General features: G+C 41.9%; 2 protein-coding genes across 2 annotated transcripts; both read right to left on the reverse strand.

Annotated features, from left to right (window-relative positions):
- Positions 1-15076: 15076 nt before the first annotated feature.
- LOC124459886 lies at positions 15077-15977 on the reverse strand. The gene is made up of 2 exons (XM_047009664.1): positions 15818-15977; positions 15077-15720 (listed from the first exon to the last, which is right to left on the reverse strand). Exons 1-2 carry the CDS (start codon positions 15975-15977, stop codon positions 15077-15079), a joined length of 804 nt encoding a protein of 267 aa, XP_046865620.1.
- A 653-nt stretch (positions 15978-16630) lies between these two features.
- On the reverse strand, positions 16631-17233 carry LOC124459887. The gene has a single exon (XM_047009665.1). It carries the CDS (start codon positions 17231-17233, stop codon positions 16631-16633), a length of 603 nt encoding a protein of 200 aa, XP_046865621.1.
- Positions 17234-20090: the final 2857 nt, after the last annotated feature.

The raw sequence follows: 20090 nt of genomic DNA on the forward strand, positions 1-20090 counted from the left end.
AAAATCATCTTCAACGCCTCCAAAACTACACCGGAGGTTTTCTTCGCCAAGGCTGTTAGATCATCCAACATGACTGCTACAACCAGTCCTAGTGTATCCTTCGCTAGTGTGCTCCGAACTGGACAGACGGAGCCCGCGAAAGAGACCCCGTCACTCCGCCATCTACAGAATCCGCAACCTAGCGCACCAGAGCTTGGCCAGCAAACTCCAAGTGGTCTAGAGGCCCTATTGATCTCACTCAATCAAAACATGACCACTTTTATGACGTTCATGCAAAACTGTATGCACGAACTGATGCGGAATCAAAACCTGCTTATCCAGAAGCTTATCGAGAATAAATAATGGCTTCCCTACGTCTATGTCTTTGGAATGCTAACGGCATCTCCAAGCACAAAAATGAACTGCAACTATTCCTAGACTCAAGTGAAATCGACGTTTTGCTGATTTCGGAAACACATTTAACATCAAAAAATAATTTTCAAATACCAAAATATACCTTCTACGCAACAAACCATCCAGACGGAAAAGCTCATGGCGGGACCGGTATCCTAATCAAAAACCGTATAAAACACTCGTTCCTCAACAGATTTGAAACACAGCACCTACAAGCAACTGCTATAACCGTCCAAACCAGCTGCGGCAACACTACATTGGTCGCCCTGTACTGCCCACCACGCTTCTCAATCTCTGAAAAGGAATTTACCGATTTCTTTAACACACTCGGAGATCGCTTCATTGCAGCAGGGGACTATAACGCCAAACATACGCACTGAGGATCTCGCCTGGTAAATCCTAAAGGAAAGCAGTTGTACAACACAATAAGATGGATTGCGTCTCACCGGGTAGGCCTACTTATTGGCCCACAGATCCACAGAAAGTGCCTGACTTGATTGATTTCGCAGTAACCAAGAGGATTCCACGTAATCGGATCACTGCGGAAACACTACTAGATTTAACTTCCGATCACTCTCCAGTGCTATTCACATTATTAACAAGACCTCAAGTACTTGATCGCCCATATAGGCTTACAAACAACAAAACAAATTGGCTTAAATTTAAAATGTACATGAGTGCCCACATTGACTGTTCGCCGAAACTGGATGCTGCAGAGGACATTGATATGTGCGTCTCTGCACTTGAGTCGATGATGGGAGCTGCAGCAAGAGTATCTACTCCACATGCCTCTTCTTACACCAAACCTGTTGACAGGCCTACGAACCGGCGGATAGAACAATTAGTAACGGAAAAACGACGTCTAAGAAGAGAATGGCAGATTACTCGATCACCAGCAGCAAAACTTCGCCTAAGGCAAGCTAATCGCAACCTCTCCAAGGCGTTAAGACAAGAGGAAAGCTGGGCTCAAAGGAAATACATAGAAAAGCTCAGTCCAACCAGCACTAAACATCCTCTGTGGAAAGCCCACCCAACTTAAAGCGCTCCTACAGAGACAATTTCACCGATAAGGAGTCCAACCGGTGGATGGGCCCGCAGTGACGAAGAGAGGGCATCCGTATTTGCCACACATCTTAAAATGGTTTTCCAGCCAAATCCAACATCAAACTCATCTGTACTTCCCCCTTCGAACACATTAGTGTTCGGAAAGTGAGTACTCGGAACTCCAATCGGACGAGATCACTGCAGTTATTAAAAACCACATAGAGCCGAAAAAAGCCCCTGGCCATGACCTAATCACACCGAAAATGATCCTAGAACTCCCTATCATTGCAATACAATATATCTGAAAACTGTTCAACGCTATACTAAAAATTGGCTACTTCCCAAGAACATGGAAAAAGTTCACTATCATCATGATTCCTAAAGTGGGAAAGGACAAAACCCAGCCATCATCCTATAGGCCAATTAGTTTGCTGCCATGTCTTTCAAAGCTTTTTGAAAAGATCCTGCAGATCCGCCTAAACTCATTTCTGGCATCGGAGAACACAATCCCTTCACACCAGTTTGGCTTCCGCGAAAAACATGGTACAATTGAACAAGTCAATCGCATAACATCCGAAATACGAACAGCATTCGAACTAAAAGAATACTGTGCGGCTGTCTTTCTCGACGTTGCCCAGGCTTTCGATAGAGTTTGGCTGGAGGGTCTGATGTTCAAAATCCGGCAAAAACTGCCACAGTACACACACAAACTCATGGAATCTTACCTTTACAATAGGAAATTCGCTGTAAGATGTAATGGCTCCGTCTCCGCTGATTTTGAAATCAAAGCTGGTGTACCGCAAGGCAGTGTACTCGGCCCATTGCTCTACCTGCTGTACACTGCAGACTTACCAACGAGTTTAGGACTTACAACGTCCACTTTTGCCGATGACACGGCAATCCTTAGCAGATCCAAATGTCCAATACAAGCCTCTGCAAAACTAGAGGAACACCTTAAGGTGGTAGAGGAATGGATAGCAACCTGGCGTATCCGGGTCAACGAGCAGAAATGCAAACATGTTACATTTACGCTTAACAGAAGAAACTGTCCAGCTCTAATGCTAAACAACGTACCAGTTCCTCAAGCCGTGGATGTCACTTACCTTGGCATCCACCATCCACAGAAGACTAACTTGGCGCAAGCACATCGAAGCAAAAAAGTCACAGCTTAAACTGAAAGCGAGTAGCCTACATTGGATCATCAATGCTCGGTCCCCTCTACGTCTGGAGTATAAAGTCCTCCTATACAACTCCGTACTGAAACCCATCTGGACTTACGGAGCCGTACTATGGGGAAATGCAAGTACCAGCAATGTCGATATTATACAAAGAGCGCAGTCGAAGATTTTAAGATCAATCACGGGGGCCCCGTGGTATATACGAAACGACAACATTCAAAATGATCTAAATATACCTAGCGTAAAATCTGAAATAGGTACTCAACAACTAAAGTATTCTGCGAAACTGGATGCACACCCAAATGTTCTTGCCAATTCCCTTACGCGAACTAATAATAGAACTCGTCTTAAAAGAAATGACAGACCAACCCAATAACAAGTGATTAGGGCCGCCTGCAATATCCCCAGGATTTATCTTAAGTACTAGTCTAAGAAAAATATCTCAAACTTGTTGTTAGGCTCTAATTTAGGAGTAGATTCAACAAATATATATTAAACGTTAAAAAAAAAAAAAAAAAAAATTTGTATGGCCGTCCGTTTTTCGTACGAACTGACCATGCATCTGTACAGTGGCTGTACAACTTCAAAGAACCAGAAGGGCAGATGGCACGTTGGATAGAACGTCTGCAACAGTACGACATACAGATTCAGCATCGAAGTGGTACACAACATGGTAACGCTGACAGCCTCTCTCGCCGACCTTGTAGCGACTGTCCCACATGCGAAAAAGTCGAACTTTGTGGCATCTCTACGACCGATTAGCCTTTAATGATATAGGTGTGATTACCATAATGAAATCGGAGAATATACAGGTAGCCCTTATGCCCCGCTCACTGGTAGATGCTGCTATTCGAGGCGTGCACGACTCTCCATCCGGAGGTCACTTCAGTGCTAAGAAGAGTTTAGCCAAAGCGAAGAAATCATGTATAAAGGCATCCTGCGACTTGACATGCCAGGTAGGTGTCAGCTAGTCGGCTACGCGGACGATGTCGGATCGGCTAAGGCGATTCGCTACCTAGGAGTGTGGCTCGACACAAGATAGTGCTTCCGAGAGAACCTAGTGGCGGTACAGCGGAAGGCAGCAGAATCTGGTAAAACACTCGCCAGGATGATGCTCAACACAAGAGGGCCCAAGAAGGAACGGAGACTGCTGCTGATGAGTGTGGTCAAATCACAACTCACTGATGGTTCTTCTTGATCTTTCTATGGTATGGCTTCATCATTAGCTGAGTTGGGTCATTTGTATAACTGAAATTTTCCAAATCAAATATTTGTTTAAATTCAATATTCTGTCTTTTCAGCACAGTTATTGCTTTCTGTTCGCAGTCATGATAGAACGCATTTGCGGCTGTTTTATGACCTTTATTACTATTAGCTTGCTATAGTGTTCGATTAACACTGCCTGAATAGCTTGGACATTCTCAGTTATGATTTTTGTATGTTTGGCTACTGTGTCTTGGGTTGTTTCTCTAATTTAGGAAAGGCATTTAAAAGATTTATTTGAAGTTTAAATTTATAAATTTTGTTTTTGTTTTTCACACACACACACATACACACAAGGAGAAAGAAACGCAAAAATTGTTAGTTGGGTCCTTTCCTTGCTCCTTCGATGTCCAGGTCGATTTTTGATCTTTGTCACGGTCGCCATGTAATGACCTTTTTCCAGTTGAAGAAAATAATAAATGAGACCGACCGAAGATTGGTTTTATTCAAAAATTATTATTTCGCTTAGCCTATGTTTAGATATATTCTTATGCTGTCGTCTGCGACAGCTACAAAAGAGAGTGTCAGTACGTATATAGGGGAGAGTGGGGCTAATCGGCACATGGGGTAACCCGGCGCAGTCGTATTATCTCGATATATAATAGCACGATCCAAAAATTGATAAGTATCCAAAGATCGCATTTTGGTTGGCTATATTTCGATAATAAACTTAGACGTATCCAATTCGTAGTATCCGAAATTTTTGGGAATTTGTAATTTTCAACCTCAAAAATCCATTTTTTTTTAGGGAATAGTTTTCAAAACATTGATGAAAATTTTAATTTTGATGGATGTTAACTCAAAAGAGGTTCTTACATGTATTAACTTATGGTGTGCAATTTAGGTTTTTTTTTTAAATTCACACAGTTTTAAAATTTTTAGTTTAGCCGAATATTCTTGATCAGGATCAACAGCAGAGTCGATCTAGCCATGCCTGTCCTTCCGTTCGTCTGTCCATATGAACACAGTGATCGGCAAGCACCCAAGGCCATCCTAAATAAGCAACAGAGATGCAGAGGTGAAAGCAAAATCCCTCGGGACTCAGTTTTTGTCATAGAATGCAAACGAAAGGTCACAGGATTTATCCTAGTGCTAATCGCCCTTCACGAGTTATCCTTCCAGGAACTAAAGAAAGAGGAATCGCGAGTTTGGACATCGCAACTAAGAGTCTGTAGAAACAAGCAAAAGGAGAATAAGAAGCAAGAGAGACCCCCGACACGAGCATCGAAGGAGACAAAGTATACATTCCACGCTGCCAAAGATCGACACTTCCCCAGAAACACCCGATATACCTAGCCAAGCCCAAAGAAATTATAATAATCACAAGTGTAAAAGTCAATACACAATTAACTCGAGTTCTAATTTCACCGGGCCACAAAATAAATTTTGTAGTGTCGAGCCCAGTCCTAAGTGATATTAATAAAATCCCGAAGGATAGGAAAGGATCGTTCCAACTGGCGCCTAACGTCGTGGACTTTCAGATTCGACGGCAACTGTAGACCTCCAGAATTCATAGAATAAATAAAATGGTCAGCGAACATGTTTGGCATCGAACTCGAAATGATCCCAAGAGCAATGCCACAGCTACTGAAAGATAGAGCCCTCAAATGGAACGTCACGAACAACAAGCAATGGCGATAATGGAAGGAGTTTGTGGAATGTTTCAAGAAATACTTTCTGCCGAAAGGATTCTTCAACAACCTGACTGATCAGGTCAAAGCACGCAAACAAAGCAGAAACGAGGACTTCAAGGACTACATGGTGAACATGTAGACAATGATGAGACCTCTCAAGATCCCTGAGTTCGAACAATTGGAGGTTATTTTAGAAAACTGCACACCGGATCTAAAGATATTTGGTCGGCCGCACAGGGTAAGAAACCTAGACGAGCTGATGCAATTAGCAGAAGAACACGAAATGCTAGAGCAGGAACTTTCCGATTTCCATCGCGAAAACAATTCACAAAGAACACATAATAGCCAATCGAACCACAGTGGAGGAAATGGCTATACGCCACAAGTTAGAGCTGGGAATTGTATCGATGAAACATCGATACATCGAGGTTTTTTTATTTTCTTGCGGGTACTCAATATTTTAGCTTCGATGTTTCAAGGTTTCGAGGTTTTTCGCATCACGCGGTGCGGGGGCTAAATTGTCATCACTTACAAAAAATTTGCGAGAAAGTAAAAAGCTGGGTAAGTTAAAAATTATAATTGTGTTTATAAACAATGAGAGCAAAAGATTAATTGAATGCCTCCTTATTTTAGGATATTGGTGTTGGCAGTTCTGTGGACATGGACAAATTTCTCAAGGTTTTTAATGGCAAAAGTAAACATCACAAATGAGACACACATGAAGCATGTATTTTCATCTTTAACGTTCGTTCTTCTGTGTAGATTGCAATACTGACTCTAACGATGAAAATGATGAGACATCCAATGAACGAACAAAATATGGGAAGTCTGTAGTTTGGGACTACTTTATAAAATCTTCGAATGGCAAATCGGCAAAGTGCAAAAAATGTGCCACAACTTACTCAACCAGCGGAAATACAACAAATTTATGGAAACATTTGAAACTCATTCATCCCAATTTGACTACGTCTGAAGTTCAGGGAACGATGGCCGCAGGCTCTATTTCTTCTTATTTTCAGGATAAGTACGAACCGTCATCGCTACGAAAAAAGCACTGGCTAGTGCAGTGACATATTTTATAGCGTCGGATCTTCGTCTATATTCAGTGGTTGAAAACAAAGGCTTTCGTTATATGTTAAAAACGCTCGATCCAAAATACGATTTGCCATCGCGAGGAACATTCCGTGATGTGGACATGCACCAGCTTTATACAACTATGAGCGCAAAACTAAAAATTATTCTTGAAAAGGTTGATCATTGCGCTATTACCACGGACAGCTGGAAATCCAGGGCAAATGAAGCGTTTCTAACAGTCACTTCATTACTGAAGATTTTCAATTACGTACAGCAGTTTTATCAACAAAAAAGCTCATAGACGACGAAAACCACTCAGCAAAAAACATATCCAAATCATTGTTGGACGTTTTAAATGAATGGGGAGTGATAAGAAAAGTTACTGCCATAGTGACGTACAATACTGCTAACATGAAATTACATTTTCCTTGCTTCGCTCACACAATTAATTTAGCTGTTCAGGATTGCTTAAAATAAATAAATAAATAAAAGCATAGTTACTTTTTTTAAGAGCAGCAGTGTGGCTTATGCAAAGTTCAAAAAAGCACAAAAGACAGACAAGCCTTATAATTTAAAACAAGAATACCCCAGCGGGTGGAATAGTGCATTTTATATGATTCAACGTAGTCTGTCCACAAAAGATGCAATATCCAATGTATTGCTCAATACTCCAAAAGCCTTATTACCATTAACAGCAGACGAAATTTCTATTTTGGAAGAATTAGTTCAAGTTCTCTCTCCGTTTGAACACGCGACACTTTATACTTCATCGAGCAGCTCAGTAACAATATCAATGGTGATTCTTGTTGTTTGTGGCATTGTTCATAATTTGCAAAATGTAAAGATGGCCACAGAAGAAGGAAATGAAGCTTGCTCTATTTTGTTAGAAGGACTGCGAAAAAGGCTAATTTCTTAAGAATCGCGTTTGATTCCAAGAATCTCAACACTACTAGATCCACGCTTCACAAAGGAAGGCTTTTTGTCAGAGCCCAATACATCTGAGGCTGAGAAATTTTTGGAACATGAACTTTCTGCACCAATATCTTCTGCTTCACAAGAGCCACTTTTTAATTTTCGTGATTTAAGGAATTCTACAAAGATTTACAGTAATCTGAAGGATTCAATTCTGGGAATGCGTCAATATTTCAACACTGAAAACTCTGACTCCAAAGCCTGTCCACTGGATTACTGGAAGGTAGAAAAATATAGATATTAAAATAATTATAACGTTTAATGACATTTACTTTGCAGACCTCGAATGAGCACAGCTTTAAGTACTGTGTTAAAAAATTTCTTTGTGTTCCTGCCACTTCCACTCAAAGTGAACGTATGTTCAGCAAAGCTGGACTTATAGAAAGTGAGAAACGGAGTTCTCTCAAACCCAAGCAAGTTGATATACGTGTATTTGTAAATAATACGAATGGATCTCAAAAGTAACATATAGCAATAATTAGTTACCATTGCTTATGTAAATTAAACGAAATATGTGAAACACGTTATTTTTTGTTTTGAAATTTATAATTTATTTTTTTGAATATTAATATTTTTTCAGTGTTATTCTTTAAACGCGAATTAAACTTCATTTTTACGCTCTAAGTTAAATATTAGTTTAAACTTCGATACATCGATACATATCGAGGTTTTTCTCCAAAAGACTCAAAATATCGAGGTACGCAAACATCGATGTTTTACCAGTACTACCACAAGCTACACAATGCAGAATATGCCGGGACACCAGCGTTTAGAATCAGGGGAGACCTCGACAAGGAAACAAATACATACAAGATGGGAGAGTACTGAACCCAAACCAGGCATGCCGAAGATGCGGCGGTGCTGGACACTGCGCCAAAGAATGCGACAACGAGCGACTCAACTTCCGCTGGCAGTGTGGAAAAATCGGGAAAAGGACGAAGAAATGTTGTTGGAATTCAGGAAACGAGCGGCTGTTTCAGACCATGCGGGGAGAGCAGGGACCAAGCCAACAAGCTTCTCACCACTAATATGACAACTAATAGAGGAAGATGATCAACTGTCAGCAATTATCGAGGTAGCAGGAATACAAACGAAGGCGTCAATTGATTCAGGAGCCACGAGTAGCTTCATAAGCAAGCAGATGTTGGAAACGCTGAGAGGTAAAGGAAAATGGGAAGACACTCGATAGCAAGTGTATATGGCAGATGGAAAGGTTCGAGACATCAAAGGGCAATGGACAGCATACGTGAGATTCGGAAACAAGGGAATTAACATGCCATTTCTTGTCATGCCAGACGGAATGGATGCACTAATTCTTGGGTGGAATATCCTAAGGAGCATGAACACAGAGATATCGTGTGAAGGCCACAGAGTGCGAATACCAACAATAAGGCGAATTCAGGACAGGCTGGTAGAAAGGATATCCATCATTGTCACCCAGAATGATGAGCAACAGGAAATACAAGGACTTTTGGACCATGATTTAAATGAATTGGGAAAAATTAAGGGACCTTCAAATGTGGGGATATATCGCATAAAAATGAAGGATTATATCCCAATAAAACAGAGATATTACCCAAAAAAAACTAAGATGCAAGGCGAAATCAACTCAAGTGTATGAACTAGTAACATTGGGATGCAAAGAGCCATCACAAAGCCCATATAGCGTACCAATAGTGATGGTGCGGAAAAAACAGACGGTAAATGGAAATCAACGCAAAATCGATAAAGGATGCATATCCAACGCCCCGCATCGACTTTATCCTAAATCAACTACATGAAGCAAGATTCATAAGCAGTTTGGATCTTAAAGATGGCTACTGGCAAGTACCACTGGACGAAAGAAGCAGGCCAATGACAGCTTTCGCGGTTCCAGTGAAAGGGTTATTTCAATGGAAAGTAATACCGTTCGGTCTACATTCGGCATCAGCAACTTTTCAGCGGGCACTGGACCAAGTGATTGACCCAGAATTGATGCCAAACGCATTTGCATACCAGAATGACATTGTGCTAGTGAGCAAAATAATTAAAGAACATACAAACACCAGGGAGAGGTGTTCAGGCGATTGAAAGAGGCAAATTTAAGAATCAATTCAGAGAAATGCCAGTTCTTCAGGAAAGAATTGAAGTTTGTAGGTCACCTGGTGACAGAAGATTGTATTGGCATGGGCCCAGACAAGTTGGCTGTGATAGCTCAGCTGAAACCGCCAACATGTAGGAGTAGCCTCATGGTACAAACGATTCGCATCTGGATTTGCAACGTTTACACACCTATTAAATGCGCTTCAAACGAAAAAAAAAAATTGTTACTGGAACGAAGAGCATCAGGCAGCAATCGATGCAGTGAACTAAAAGTTGCCGAGAGATTTCACAAAAATGTTGATGCTACAGACCAACGCAAGCAACATTGGACTAGGGGCCATCCTGTTACAAAACACAGACGATGGTGAGAGGGTGTTATCATACCGGCCGAATAAAAGTACTCGGCTACAAAAAAGAAATGCCTGGCGATAGTATGGGCGGTGCGTAAATTGAGATCATATCTGGAAGGATACCACTTTAAGGTGGTGACCGATCACATGGCGTTGAAGTGGCTATACAGCATAGAAAGCCCCACGGGCCGTATTGCTCGATGGGAACTGGAGCTAGAGCGGTATGATTTTGAAATAGCATATCGAAAGAGCAAACTAAACATCGTTGCCGGCGCCCTGTCAAGGCAACCACTGGAAATGTGCAAAAAAATTATAGACAATGGTGCCAGAGTACGACGAGCGAACAAAGAGTGGGGATGGATCCAGGATATAATGAAAAAATAAAAAAACAACAATAGAAGCATCCGGATAACATAGTAGAAAATAGCCAGGTATACAAAAACATTCCACACAGAGCGGGCCAAGAAGAAGTGGTATCATGGAAACTATGTGTGCCAAAAGAGCTTCAAAGTCAAATAATGGACGAGAATCATACTTCCACGATGGCGGGGCATACGGGCAACATGAGAACTATGCGAGAACTACTGGCCAGGAATGCAACGAGACATCAGAACGTTTGTGGGAAAGTGCACAATATGCGAACAGTTCAAACCAAGTCAACAAAAGGCTGCAGGAAAAATGGTGACACAAGTACCAGAAGAAGTAATCGTTGAAAGATTTTTCAAAATTGACAGAACTGATATCTATGCGCAAGGCAACTGCCGAAAGTTGGGTTAAGGCTTTCCGGGAATGGATTCTGGCCAGATTTGGAACCCCAAAGGTGGTGATAATAGATAATGGGGTTCAACTCACTAGCAGAATATTCAAGAAAATGCTAGAAGAACGGGGATACCAACACCAGCTAACAGCGCCGTATACACCACATGAAAACCCGACCCAACGGGCAAATAGGACAGTAAAAACGATGATTGTCCAATTTAAAGGGAAAAATCGACGTAATACAATACAAGCAAATCAGAATCAATTGGATTTACGCCAGCATATGTGGTACAGGGTCGTGAACACAGAATGCCAGGCGCTATATATTACAGTGTCACGACAGGCACAAAAAAACAAACTGTAACACCAGAGGCAAAAGTAAAGCAAATGCAAGAGCTATTCGAGTTGATCTGGAGTAATTTGGAGACCGCTGCGCAGGATCAGGCACGACATTATAATCTAAGACGAAGAGAATGTAAGTAAGCGGAGCAACCGTATGGGCAAAAAAACACCATCTTTCAAATGCTGCAGACGGATTTGCAGCGAAACTTGCACCAAGATTTGGAGGGCCATACAAGGTGATCGGACTCGTATCACCAGTTATATGCAAGTTACGGAAACTGGAAAGAACCGCCAAGCACATATCAGTCAGATTAAACTACAGATATGTGACATAAGTGAGAGCAAGGTGGAACAAGATAAAAACCGGCTGGCTGGATGGAGAACTCAAAAAAAATCCAGAAAGTCGAAAGTATCAAACTTTATTAGTATGCATGCCTCATATAAAAATATAGCAACATAACGAAGTCGCAAACCGTAGCCAGAGATTGCCTGCAACATTTAAATATCCTAAATAAAACCAAAATGGCAAATGCAAAAATTTAAAACTTACAAAGATGCAGAGAACTCAGAACAAGGAGAGACAGGCAAAGAAAGGATGAAAAAAAAAACAAGCAGAGGTACTACTAACACATATAAACTTGGAGGGGCCCGATCTGTTAAGTTTCAGCAGGTGTATTTGTGTGATTTGCCCATCCAAAACTCCACCCATACATGCTCGTACATGTGTATTAGAATAATAAGCTATGGTATTTGAAGGCAGAACAATAAAGGAAGAATCCGAAACCTGGATTACGGTAAAATGCATGCAATCTCAAATATACGATGTTTCCTGCGAGCAAAAATCATAATCGGTAATCCCTCAAACACTGAAACACAAAGTGAAAGAACATGGAAAAAGAAAAACAATAAAATATGAACAACTACATGTTTAACAATGTCCAGGATGAAGGCGTAGCTCGAGGTGCGGCACCACGGGCTAATATGGAACGGGGAGGGCGGCACGGTGGGGATGATGCCATTGACTTGGCATCGACATACGGGTCCGAGGATGAGTCCGACGACGAGGGGCCGGATATGATGAATCCGGTCACCGCCGCCTCCTAGGATGACGAGTACGAAGAGGACGAAGAGAGCACTGAGGATAGCGGGTACTCAACGGCGAGCGAATATAAGGCGGAGTCGGCGGAGTCGGTGGTGGCGGACCTGGATGGAGTGGATGAGGTCGATGAGGAACTCATGTGGAAGAAGCTCGACGAGGGGTTCCAGATGATGGAGCGGGTGGAGATGGACGAAGAGGAGCGCAATGGCGGTAGTAGCCCATCAGAGTACGCGCCATGGGCACAAATTGAGGAGTTCGAGACGCCGCCGGCACAAGCCAGGGAGCCAGCACGGTCTCCAAATCCGTTTCGTATGATGGGCATGGTGTCGGAAGCCAGCAAATCGGAGGAGGTATCCGTGGCTGAGAAAGGTGAGGCTGAAGGAGAAGCAAGCCCACCTCCAAGGGAGCCTGTAAGAATGAACAAGCACAAATAAACACGGGCCAAGCGAAAATAGAAAGAATAAATGCTGCTCAGAGCGATGCGCTGTGGCAACAGCAGTGCATGTTGGTGGTGGCAGCAATAGGTCCACCAGCAAGAAGACGCAGAACGCCAGCTGCTGCAGTGGGAGCGAAGGCAGCAGGAGGAGGAACATCTAAGCTAAGTCAGGCAAAGACTGGCGCGTCAAATGGAGCAGCACGAACAACACCAGGTGGAGCAACATGAAGAGCAGTCCGAATGCCCATGGGTGTGGCTACGACAGTAAGACGGCAGATCTCGCACCCATGGCACATGCCGGAGGAGTGGCCGGTGAATAAGGACGAAGCAGTAGAAAGATTGCTGCAATAATAGTGCAGTAATAGTAGTATGGGCGGGTCAAATTACATATAGTGTTAGGGTAGCGCAGGGATCGGCAAGGGTTTCTAGAGAACGATGGTTTACTATGGGACACAGTGGGGAATCCAATTTTTATGAAAATGTTTCTTCTAGAGCTATATGATATAGTGGTCCGATCCTGATACTTTATTTTTTCCGGGTAATAAAAAACCCCGAAAAAAAATTTCAGCCCGATAGCTCTTAAGACGGCTGAGTAAAACGCATACGCACAGACGGACGGACAGACGGACAGACGGACATGGCTATATCAACTCAGCTTCTCATGCTGATCAAGAATATATATACTTTATGGGGTCGGAAACGTCTCCTTCTGTGCGTTACAAACATCTGACCAATTTTATAATACCCTCTGCAAAGGTATAAAAATATATTATGAAAGGGGGAATAAAAAAACATGTAAAAGATTCCCCAATCCGTCACCATAACCGAAAATATACTCAGTAATCGCCAACAAGAAAAGATGCCAAACGGTCAATAAAAAAATGCGAGTTGAGTCCAAAAATGAAACATACACAAGGTACAAGAGGCAGGGGAGGGCAAATCCCTCCAAAAGAAGGGGGGAATGTGAGGAACATACCAATTGATGTTCCACACAACAAACCAAATAATATACAAACTACGAGTACAAGATACACAGGAAAAGAAACAGCCGAGACACAAACCAACGGTAGCAACATTGGAGTCAACGTAAGTCAAACTTTTCGATTTACGGTCAAGCATAGTTATGGCCGATCGAACCACACGCAACCGCCATCGACTTTGTCCAAGCCGAAGATGCGTGGAAGGCGGAGCACAAGAAATCGGCTGCTGCTGAATGAAAGCGTGTGGGAGACGAAGATTGAGTGCATATTCCCAAACAAAAAGGGCATTGAGCTATGCATAGAGCACAAGAGCACAGAGTGGGACAGAGGCTGTAAGAAAAACGTATACACTTTTTAAGCGTGCCTGTGGAGCGATGAGCTGTGCTGTCTGCTTGCGCGACGCATGCAAACCGAACGAATGTCGAACGTGAGAAACTGAAACCCGGGAAGCAAGAGAGGCCAAGCAAGCCCAAGAGACGGGTGCGGGTGTGCAGGGTGCCCTATACGAAATAGAGTGATGGCTATGCTTGTCGATCGGTGAGTAGGCGGGAGGGAATATGTGCATGCAAGGCGAAATGACGAGAAACGCGAGAGCGTCGTTGGACAGCTTGTGGGAGCATGAGGGGAATATAAAAGTCGAAGAGGGAGGGTTAAACATTGGGGAAGCCCTCTATCTGCTGGGAAATAGATTGTACAAGGTGGCGCAAAAGAAGTCATCCGGGCCAAAAGAAGTCAACCGATGTTGTTTGGCTTTTGATAAATGCTACACTTGGCATTTCTTCCACTGATATCTTATGGCAGGTCACCTTTCTGACTTCAGTGTCAACAACCGACAGCGAATCCTTATCAATACAAGGCCAATTGATGTCCGATCCTTGTAACCATGATGGCCCATGCCACCATAATTCACACGATGCCAACTTGGTTGCACTCATGCCACGGCTTAGATAATCTGCAGGGTTATCTTTCGAGGCGACGTGTCTCCATTGCCTTTCGTCTGAGATTTTCAGGATTTTGTTTATTCGATTGGACACAAATACTTTCCAGTTGGCAGCTCCACCACGCATCCAACTGATGGTTATCATAGAATCTGACCAAAAAATAGTGTTCGAATAATTAATGTTAATTCTTAGATTCTCCTTTAGATACTTATACATTTTGGCTGCTTCAAGCGCAACACATAACTCTGTCCTAGGTATGGTTAGTTGTTGTTTAGTTGGCGATACTCTCACCTTTGACAATAGCAACTCTGTGTGATCCTCTTCAATTGGGAGCCGCAGCTCCATATGCTCGTGACGAGGCATCGTAAAACAGGTGCAATTCAGCCACACCACCCGGTAGCCCCCATGTAACATGCCGTGGTATTCGTATAGTTACTATGTTTGGTAACTCTTTTACGAATTTCTCCCATTCTCTCTTAATAGTGTCCGGTAGTGTGCTATCCCAGCCAATTTTCTCCTTCCACAGTTGCTACATGAGAATTTTGGCAGTAATCATTATCGGACTAAGCCATCCCATGGGATCAAACAGTCGTGCAATTGCTGATAGTATTGTCCTCTTTGTAGGTGAGCTCATTGGTGGAACGACATGCAAAGCAAAACGGAACTCATCTTCTTTGGGACTCCAGTATAGACCTAAAGTGCGAATAGTATCATTACCTTCCATGTGTAACAATCCGCTTGATTCTCGATGCTCAACTGGTATGTTCTCTAATAGCTTTGGGCAATTACTCGCCCATTTCCGTAGTTCGAATGTACCACTACGAAGCATTCCAATCACTTGGTTCTTGACATACTCCGTTTCTGCAATACTGTCGCCACCAGACAGTATGTCATCTACATACATTTGATGATTTATAACATCCAACGCCAGTAGATACTTCTCGCATTCGACCATAGCTAATTGTTTCATAACTCTCATGGCTAAATAAGGTGCGGAGCTCGTTCCAAACATTACCGTTGTGCAGGCATATTCTGCCACATAATCACTAGTGTCCGGATTCCATAGAATCCGTTGGTACTGCGCGTCGTCGGGTGGAATATTAATACATCTGTACATTTTTTCAACATCCGTCATAAATACCCATTTTAGCCCTCGCCAATTGAGAATGATTCCTTGAAGATGTACGTGCAATTTTGGACCTATTGCTAGTATCTCATTAAGTGATTTTCCATTACTCGTCTTGCTCGATCCATCGAAGACAACTCGTACCTTCGTAGTTCGTAGTTCGGTAGGTAACAATGATCGACTCCCCCAATGCAGAATTGCCCGTCTTACTGGCCCGGGACGTTACACGTTCCATTTGACCCAGCTCCAGATACTCATTTATCGTGCCAACATAAGCGTTTTTCAAACTCGCATCGGTACGCATCCGTCTGTCCAGAGAATGTAATCGTTTTAACGCGCCCTTATATGATTCTCCAGCTAGCTGGAGCTGTTGAGCTATATTCTCTACAATGAACGAAACTTGTGAACCTTGATCCAAAAACGCTCTAAAGTGTAAAGGATAGCCTTCTATCGACTCTACCCAAACCATTGCCGTTGGTAATAAAACCAAATCTCTCTGGCTTACCGCAGTTTCTCTTTTACTCTTTCCATTTAAAGCATTCGCAGATGCTGTTGGGATGACTCCCCTTTCTTGGTGCGCCAAGCGACCTCTCGTGATCTCCTGACTTGACTACATGAAGAAGTGTGTGATTCCGTCGTTGACATTTTTCACAATTTACTGTACTGTCACATGCATCTATTCGATGATTTGGCTTAAGGCATCTAAAAGACAGTCGATGCCTCACTACACTGGCCTTTCGTTCCGATAGCCTCATCTCCTGGAATATCATACATACTCCTATAAGGTGTGCATCCTTTTCACACACAAAGCATAGGTCTGTCTCTCGAGTAACAAATGAAGCGTTTGTGTAGTTCTGGTTAACTCGTTATCCATCCTGTGATAGAGTTCCCTTGATATTACCTGCTGCTGCCGTAATCATCGTTCTGTACTGAGTTTCAAGATACTGACTTAGCTCCTCAAAGCTCGGCAGATTCTGCGTTGAGCTCCCAATCCACTCTTAATTGATTCGGTAATCTCTTCATCATGTAATACACTAAAATTTCTGACTGTTGTCGCACATCCACACTAGTCTCATCCAATGAATTCACACATGAGCGGGAAGTTTGCACAAATCCTCTCAAACTTTCCGCATCTCCATATTTTATTGGTAATTGCTGATCGAACACATCCATGTAATATAAAAACAGTCGCTTGTTATCATACAAATTCATCAACATTGTCAAAGCTACTTCATAGTTCGCCGCTATTAGCGTTAGATGTTCAATATCCTTAGCTGCGTCTCCAACCAATGAATCCTTCAAATAAAGAAAACGATGTAAGTCCGTCAGCTTGTCACAGTGGTGTACTCTTGTTAAAAACACCTCCTTGAACACCGGCCACTCAATAAATTTCCCGCTGAAGGTAGGCAGTTTAACTGTTGGGAGTCTCACTTCCTCCAAACTTGGTCCCATTTGTGCATGCACCGTCTGATGCAAACAAGACTCATCAAATGCAGTCGACGCCGGGATTCTCCGATCCTTATGTCTCTGCAACTCATTTCGAATTTGAGCTACTCCCATTATGTAGGTTTCTTCGAAACTGTCTCTGATGTTTCTTCAAAGTAACTAGCGCTGTTCTTGGTCTCTCTCGCTCTCTCTTCGGTCGTTTTCTCTTTCCAGCAAAGAGAGTATTGCTTCAGTTGCAGCCCAAGCACATAAATTGAAGAAAAATTGCCCAATACTATTTAAAGACAAACTTGAAAAGTTATGCACCGAGTATAGTGCCACCGAACCAATCACAACAAATAATTTGTATAAACAAAAATTAAGACTTAAGGATGATGAACCGGTATATGTGAAAAATTACCGGAATCCGCATAGCCAAATAAAAGAAATTCAGCGACAAGTTGGAAAGTTAATTGAACAGGGTATTGTTGAACCGTCTGTTTCGCCTTATAATAGCCCACTCTTACTAGTCCCAAAGAAAACACTTTCGGGATCTAGACTGATTCCCTGGAGTTAATTCATATAATTTGAGAAATCGAGAAGTGTCGTTCCAAATATGTCATTACCGACGTAATTTTTAGATAAGTAATTATTCAAAGGGTTTCTCAGCCAAGCAAGCGCCCATGTTTATAAAAGCAAGATTCCGACAAGGGCTTGGGTTAAGTTATTAAAATTTAGAGGATATGCAAGGGAGAATGATAGGGAAATTCCACTAAACAGTAGGGCGCGATTAATTGTTTTCTTTACTCCAAGCGGTGTCCTACTTAGGTGTTTACCGCCCCAAAAGTGTGGGTTTGTCGTGTAAAATGCGCTTGTCGTTCGAAATTCGGAAAATCAACGCAAAATATTTAAACCTGAAAACAACCCAATATAGCATGTTTTGAGCATTTTTTCTACACTAATGAGTACATAGTGCTATCGATAATTTATGAATTAACGTATGAAGTTTTGAGCAACGACCCCTCACCGGAATAAAATTATTTAAAATTTTTGTGGCTGTGGTGTCGCTATCCATAAAGTAAATATATATATAATTATTTGGGGTGTAGCTTATGAACCTGTTCCTACTAAGGACTGGCACCACACGAAAAATTAAGTAATCCTTAACCTGTAATTTAGTGGAGGAGGGGAACCAGCTGTGACTCAGGCCCAGTTAACACATTCTCAAATATTTTTGACATGCGGTATTGAATGACAGTTAGAGCCCTGTAAATCATGTTCGTTAGACGTTCTGCAGTTTTTGGATAGACACCAACGTAAATAATCGCATTGCATATACGCGTACCAAACATCGTGTTGAAAATCGTGCGGAAAAGTGTTGTTGATTTTTTTCAAAGTACCAAAATTTTGTGAAATTAATAGTGATAAGGTGAGTGTAATGTAAAATATTGTATTTGCCGTATATTTTGTGATTCTATATGGATTTATGTGATTATGTGGTGTCTATAAAAAATATAAAAAATTTATAAACTGTAAGCTGTAAAAAAAAAAACGGTTTTGACTCAGCTGGAGTGCCCAGTTATGGCACACTTTTTTTTTGCACTCGGATCATGTAGAACTGTCACATTCCTATATTTTTGTTGTTGTTTAAAAAAAAATTTACATATTGAGACCAGTTTGTCCGAGAATATTCTGGAAGATCTCCATCGGGAAGGTTCGCGAATGTTCCATTTGGTAAAAACACTGTTTATTTATGTTATTAGAAATAAAAATTCAATAATGTCATTATAAAAAAAGCTTCTGCTCTCTGACGTGACGGTCGTGTTTTTGCATAGCTCCTGAGTTTTCATCAATATTTATTGCTTTCTCTCAGTTTTTAATTGTGCTTAGTTTGCTTACGCTTTCACTGGTGTTGTTTGCTTGACACCCTTGTGTTTTATTTCCATAATTCGCCAAATTAAATAGTTTAAACAGTTTTTCTGTTTTGTGATTAGTGTTTGGTGCATTTAATTTTTTTTCTTTTTATTTTTTTCTCTCTCGTCATTGCTTCTGCAGTTGCTCCCCTCATCGTCCCCATCATACCATCAGTGCTAGTGGCTTTGTTGTTCTATCTGCTTTGTGCTTGTGCTCTGCTTCTCTCCCGCATAATCACTTTTGTAAGGCCGCCTCTCAAAGCTCCGCTTATAACTGTTCTTCACTCTCTCTTGTGCTGTGCACTCTAGCTGTTCTCTTTGTTTTATTTGTAATTATTGATTTCTTATCGATAATTATCTTTGTGCTGTGTATTTAAATTTTTCTATTTATTCTTATATATATAAATTTATTTATTTATTTTTTTTTTTTGCCTTGTGTTTCTTTTGGCTTTATAATGGCTTGTTGTCTACCTACTTGCAAGCATTCTGATCGTTTTGATGATCAGTATAGAGCAATATCTTGTTGGCTTTGCGATAATCTTATTCACTTAAAATGTGATGGCCTCAATGGCCGCGACAACGACAAATTATCTGGTTTGTCTGTGTCTAAGCCTGAGCTTGGCTTAATGCGCTGGACTTGCCCATCTTGTGCCAGCCAGCAGCTTGATTTTAGCCGTATGTATAGGGATCTTCGTTTAAAGTTTCTTTCTTTAAACAAACTGGCCAAACAGCTGTCTAACGAGTGTGACTCTAGCGTACATTTATTGTCGCAATTCAAGTTTGTTCCACCTTCTGAGAAGTCGCCCAAGAAATGTACCCTTGAGTTGCCTCGCAAGCAGTCGCCAGCACTCTCTATTACATCGTCTCCCAGTTCACTTTCGCCTACACCATCTTCTTGTCCCTCTTTATGCACTCCTTTTCAGTTTGAAGTACCCACTACAAGCCCTGGTGTACCTGATCAATCACAGGATCATGCTGGCTCTCAATCACTTGCGGATCTCAATGCTCCTCCGCCTCCACTAACTGTAGTGCCTCATCGCAAACAATTATTTATCTCTAGGCTTGCTCCAGATACTTGT

This window comes from Drosophila willistoni (assembly GCF_018902025.1).
Source record: "Drosophila willistoni isolate 14030-0811.24 chromosome 2L unlocalized genomic scaffold, UCI_dwil_1.1 Seg168, whole genome shotgun sequence".
NCBI classification, from domain to species: domain Eukaryota; kingdom Metazoa; phylum Arthropoda; class Insecta; order Diptera; family Drosophilidae; genus Drosophila; species Drosophila willistoni.